Here is a 6,000-nt window from a genome sequence, read left to right on the forward strand (position 1 = left end):
GTACGACAATCATAATCCCCCAATGGCACAAGCTCTATTAGTACAGTAAAGAGAGAAAAAATTGGATAGAAAAAATTAAAGAGAGAATAAAAGTTAAGAAAAAAAACTTCTTTTTGTTAAATAATGATGAATGAAGGTTTAGGGAAGAAGATGGCGATTATAAAGGCCAAAAAGTGAATATATTGCCTTGTTACAAGGCCCCACGCATCTTAAGAGGGTGTATCACACTCACTTGTGTCAAAATGCCACATAGGAAGATCGGGCCCAAAAAGGGTTTAAAATGCTCAATTTTTAAGAGTAGAGGGATTTGGTTGACAAACTCGTAAGTACGAACACTGGCCGGCATGACAATTTTATACAAGTACAGAGGTCTACCAAGCTATTTCGCCTAAAAAATATGAGCTATCTTTGATAAAAGCCCACAAAATAAGGATTGTATACTTTGATAGTCTTATTCTTCAGTAATCGAGTAAAAACAAATATTGAATCTGTAAAATTCAATGCGAACAATAAATGGTGGGTTCTCTTGGATAGAATCACATAGACTAATTGTTGGGTACAAATAAATGAAAGAGCAATTGACAAAAAAGATTGCACCAAAAATCTAATCACCAAATGAAGAATAAATTTAAAAACAATCCAATAAGCAATTAATGTGCTGAAATACACAGAGATGAAGCTATTACATAAAAAGCTTCAAAATTCTGTTGGGTCCTAATTGGTTTCGATGTACAATTGTTATCCAAATAGTTCTTGATTTGGAGCCATCTGAGAAAATGGGTTCAGCAGCTATAACTTTAGCCTTATTGCGTAACTTGGCATACTCATAAATATCTACGAGCCCTGACATTCTTCTTGTCTATTATTTTCCTTTCAAGACCTTTCCAACCTCATATCATAAATTTTTCGTTGAGATAGGAACAAAACAAATTTGGTTCAAAGAATTTTCAACGCTAAGATACGTGATAGTTTCAAATAAATAACATAAAAAGAAATATGACATCACTCTTAACAAAGAGGTGGGGTGGGCTCACTAGTAGATCTCAAATTAATCTATCAGACTGTTTGATTATCTGGCTCCTATGCAGTAACTATGTCTCTAAACATGAGTTACGTGAGAGGTGCAATAGTTTGTTTCAAAAGCCACAATTATCCGTTTCAATTTTTGAAATCCACTTCTTCCTCCAGGTTTTCATGATTAAAAAGATTCAAAAAATAAATAAATTTTGACGAATGTTCATAAACAAATCATCGACAAGTACAAACAACAAAAGTTAAAAAATAAAGAGTATGTTTTCAATTTAGTCATTGTAACTATTTGAGACTATTCATTTTTATCTGAGCTCTTTTATAAGAGTATACGTATTCGTCTTAAGATTTCTTATCATCCAGCGTAATAAGAACTAACCAACAATCAGTCCTTTAAGCTTCATACAATTTAAGCATGGTTCATGGTCAAATTGTAAGAGATAATGAAGTAATATTTTGATAATATGCACCAACTAGCGGTTAACGTTCCTCCCGTATTTGCCGTCATATTTTCTGATTAGACATGTTAGGAACTACTTTTGTCAGAAGCATCGCAGTACATCCTATCATGATCTATCTAACAACTATTATGTAAATGACTCTTGTTGCCACTCCTCCCTTATGTTTTATAATGACTACAGTTAAGTTTATATAATATTATCATCTTTCGCAAAAAAATTGGAAATCAAATAAAAATCAACAAGTTAATAGAAAACACACAATATATACATATAGATCATCAATTAAAACATATCAAGGAGGATCTGATCAACTCATGGGGCCTTCTTGACGTGTATACTTATATATTTCCCAAATTTCATAAGATTTGTCTCCTCAACTCTGGTTGGATTAACTGTTATACTTTGCCTTCTACTTTGGATTAAAATGTTCAAAATAGCTATAACAAAAAGAGTTTATCCAAAGACCAAAGAAAAAAAAAATCATAAAACGTCTTATATGTGGCAAAATTGTAAAGATCTCACACTATTTCTTTGTTCATCATCTGTGTATTTGACAATAAAGCAGAATAAAGGAAAAAGAAAAAGAAATTCTTAGCTTGCTTGAACTTCAAATCATATATCCTCTGTATATAATTCTATTGGGAGACTAATGTAACACTAAATGCAAGGATCGGATCTCAAATGGAAACAGTCCTTCTACATAACTATAAATGCCCATGATGCAGATTTCTTTAGGAAGCCCAGTGATTTTGAATTATCTCCAATTCTTTCTTGTGACATCATAACACAAACATAAATGACCTGATCTTGAGTTCAGAATGAATACAATCACCCCATCAGGGGCCACACAGGATGTTACAGATCTAGGATGTACGTCCTTCCATATTGAAGGAAAGCGAATGATTTGACTCTTCCATACTTCTTTTGGAGTCTGTTCTAGAATCCGCAATTGGACGTATGCACTTGTGCTATTTACATAGTCCCTGACGGCTAGTTTACCCTTCACCTCTATCAACTCGTTATCGTACACCCACCGAGATGCAGTATTCCACAATGCAATAATTGTGAATTTTTCAGATTTAACATCAAAGGCTGCTATTGCAGGTCTGTGATTGATAAGCTGGTAGATAACTCCACTAATACAAACACTGTGGTTAAAGTACGAAGTAGAAGGGGCAATGCTTTGAGTTGCTCTCCATGATTCATCTATGCCTAAAGTGAAAATCCAGTGTTTTTTGTGCTCTTCTCGAACATGCTCCGTTGATAAAAGAACTTTGTACTTCTTTTCTTCCGGCTCAAAACCTAATGAATAGTTATAGAGAAAGCAATCTTCATTTAGGTTGGGAAGAAATCTTACTTCTCTTTTACTGGGATTGAACACTGCTGGATGTTTCCCCGGTAATGATTCCCAACTGCAAAATAAACCGTTAATGCAATACGAACAAGATTATTCAAGGATATGGAGGCGGAGTTCATCAAAATTCTCAATATGAAGAAAGGAGGCAGAGGCTTTGATACACGAAATTGGGGATTAATTGTAATAGTCTATTCATCATTTCAGTTGATTAAAAGTTAGTTAGCTAAGTGCCATGTCAGCTATCCATTTAGTTAGGAGTTAGTTGAGGGATATTCTGAATTAGTCAGTGGCGGGAAAGTTAGTTAGAAGTGGTTATGAGTTGATTGTTCAGATTTAGCTATAAGTGGTTATAGATCCCACTATTGTATTCATTCACTTTCATATTACTTGATTCTTAATACAAGAACTGTACTTTCTCTATCATTTCTCTCTTTTCCATTAAATTGAGCTATACACTCGAATTCTTCCATTGAATTCCTGTTCTAGCTATAGAATTACTCAAATCAGTCTTGGATTTGTGTGATTCTGCTATCATTGGTATCAGAGCTTTGTGACTCTCGGCTAAAAATGGCGAAGGGAACTAGGTCAAATCGGGATCAAGGGACTGAAAACACCATGGAAGGTGTTGATGTTCGAGAATTGTTGCAGAAATTAGTTATAGACACGGGAACTCTTACTGGGGAAGTGTCTTCATTGAAGAGATTGGATCAAACTGTGGCCCAATTGAAGGAACACGTAGAGGGGACCAGAAGTGAAACTTCACTAGTGATAAATGCTGCTGAAACTTCAAGAGAAAAAGTGTCAAGGGATAAGCAAGTAGCTGATGATGAGCATAGAGACAGAAACAATACAAATTATCATAACTACCCTGGGATATCTAGATATTCAAAACTAGATTTTCTGGTGATGATTTGAAATCATGGCTATTCAAGGTTGAGCAATTCTTTAACTTTGATAACATTGCCATAGACAAAAGGCTAGGATTAGCAGAAATGCATCTTGAAGGTGAAGCAATTCAGTGGCACCAATCGTTTATGAGGTATAGGCAATACACTTACCCCCCCCCCCCCCCTACTTGGAATGAATATGTAATGGCTTTAGTTGAAAGATTTGAGGCTGATTATGATGACCTAATGGAAGAGATCAAGAAGATCAGGAAAACTGGTTCTGTGAAAGATTATCAAGCCATGTTTGAAAGTAAACTGACTAGGGTCAATCTATCTCAAGAAAATGCAATTAGTTGTTTCATTGGAGGACTTAAGGATGATTTGAATAGGGCTGTTAAATTGACAAGTCCTACCACTCTTTCTCAACTGCATAGAGCTTCTAGGATGCAAGAATCCTCCCTAGATGCTCAGGCAAAGTCTTACAGATACGCACCAATGTCATCAACAAACTCTAGTTATGGTTATAAGAGGAATAGTGAGCAAAGGGTCCAAACTAAACCTTTGTTACCTGCTCCTGGAGGGGAGAACACTACAAGCAATAAAGGGATCATTAGAAGAAGGCTAAGTGTTAAGGAGATGAATGAGAAAAGAGCTCAAGGGTTATGTTACTTTTGTCCAGAAAAGTATGTATTGGGGCATAAGTGCAAGAATCTAAAACAACTGGATTTGTTGGAAGTTGATGAGACAATTGAAGAACACTATCACATAGAGGAGGAGTTGACAGATAGCACAGGGATGGAAATAATGGACCCAAACCAACCTCTGGAACAGATGGAGATTTCTGTACATGCTCTAAATGGTTCATTTGGGTTCAGAACACTAAGGGTTACTAGTTATCATTCTAAGAAACCATTGCATATCTTAGTTGATACTGGTAGTTCCCATAACTTCATTGACCTTGATATAGTGAAGAAATTAGGGTTCAACTAGAGCAACTACACCACATCAAGTGTCTACAGCAATTGGAAATGACATGAGAGTGGACAAGATCTGTGAAATCACTTGGTTGCTACAAGGTGCTGAATTCACTGCTGAGTTTTTACTACTACCCCTAGGGTCTTGTGGAGTAGTTCTGGGTGTTCAATGGCTATTGACATTAGGGGATATCAATGTCACACCCCATTTTAACCCGGGATTAAAGTAGAAGTACGACATATTGGAGATTCCTGTTTTTGTTTGTGTTAAAGAGTCGCCACCTAATTATTTATGGTGAATTAGGACACCTAAAGTTACTTAAAGTTATTTTCTAAAGTTAGCTCTGTTTAAGGTCTGTGAAACTTAAGATTCTAGGTAAGGGTTCAATTAGTCTAAAGAGAAGGTATTAGGCATCCTTTAAGACCCATTAACAATGGTTAACCGACCGGACTTATAATTAATTAGGCTAAGTGTAAATATAGTATTATAGAAAAAGAAAGTAATTTTGTAAGTATGACTAAAATTATAGATAAATATGTAAGAATGTTATTTAAAATAGAACTTATAAAAATAATAATAATTCGTATAAAAGAGTACTTTTAATGCTATTTTGAAATACGACTTATAAATGTTGTTAAAGTTTTAAGACGAAAGTATAATAGCGTTGTTTAAAATAATACTTGTGAAAAAATAGCAACTGCATACGAGAGTTTAGTTAAAACATAAATTAAAAGAAAAGCGGGACATGTAATGTTATATATGGAGGAAATGACTAAAATTTAAAGGAGTTATTTAGTGAAATTTTAAAAGTTGTTATAGATAAATATGTATTTCGATGTGTATTTCTGAGTGTTGCAAGAAAGAACTTAAAAATGAAAAGATTATTTTGTTGAATTAGTTTGCCCCTTTTTTATTCCACAGAATAAACTAACGTTATTGTAGGATTTATGACGTTTTAAATTTCTAAAATGTTAAGCCTAAATTATTATTCCTTTAACCAAAAGATGTAGTCATGTTATTTTTTTTTTTTTTTTTTTTTGAAAATCAATTATTCTAATAGAATATTATAGATACTTAAATGGTTTAGCATAAAAAGAGGAATGAAACCTATGAACTAATTGTTAGTTTCTCTTTTAAATTAATTACCCATTATTGAAACTAAACCCCTTAATGTCACTAAGGTTCATCTAAATTAACAAACAAAATGTTAGCCATACAATACAAGTTGAATGTACAAAAGAAATAAAATGAAGGAGTAAGATGATTTAAACGGGCTCTGCCCGTTTAGGAA

The 6,000-nt window shown here is 34.0% G+C and overlaps 1 protein-coding gene across 1 annotated transcript; it reads right to left on the minus strand.

Annotated features, from left to right (window-relative positions):
- Nucleotides 1-2,244: 2,244 nt before the first annotated feature.
- LOC132611684 (putative F-box protein At4g38870) lies at nt 2,245-3,317 on the minus strand. The gene is made up of 2 exons (XM_060326075.1): nt 3,235-3,317; nt 2,245-2,902 (listed from the first exon to the last, which is right to left on the minus strand). The coding sequence occupies exons 1-2, from the start codon at nt 3,315-3,317 to the stop codon at nt 2,245-2,247; spliced, it is 741 nt and encodes a 246-aa protein (XP_060182058.1).
- Between the last annotated feature and the right edge of the window lie 2,683 nt (nt 3,318-6,000).

This window comes from Lycium barbarum, chromosome 9 (genome assembly GCF_019175385.1).
Source record: "Lycium barbarum isolate Lr01 chromosome 9, ASM1917538v2, whole genome shotgun sequence".
NCBI lineage: Eukaryota > Viridiplantae > Streptophyta > Magnoliopsida > Solanales > Solanaceae > Lycium > Lycium barbarum.

Excerpts from the sequence above, each read along its gene's own strand:
- LOC132611684 (XM_060326075.1), bottom strand. The coding sequence starts at position 3,317 with ATGGAAGAATTCGAGTGTATAGCTCAATTTAATGGAAAAGAGAGAAAT. Across the intron at positions 2,903-3,234 it reads GTTCTTGTATTAAGAATCAA|TTGGGAATCATTACCGGGGA; the intron begins GTAATATGAAAG and ends TTTATTTTGCAG.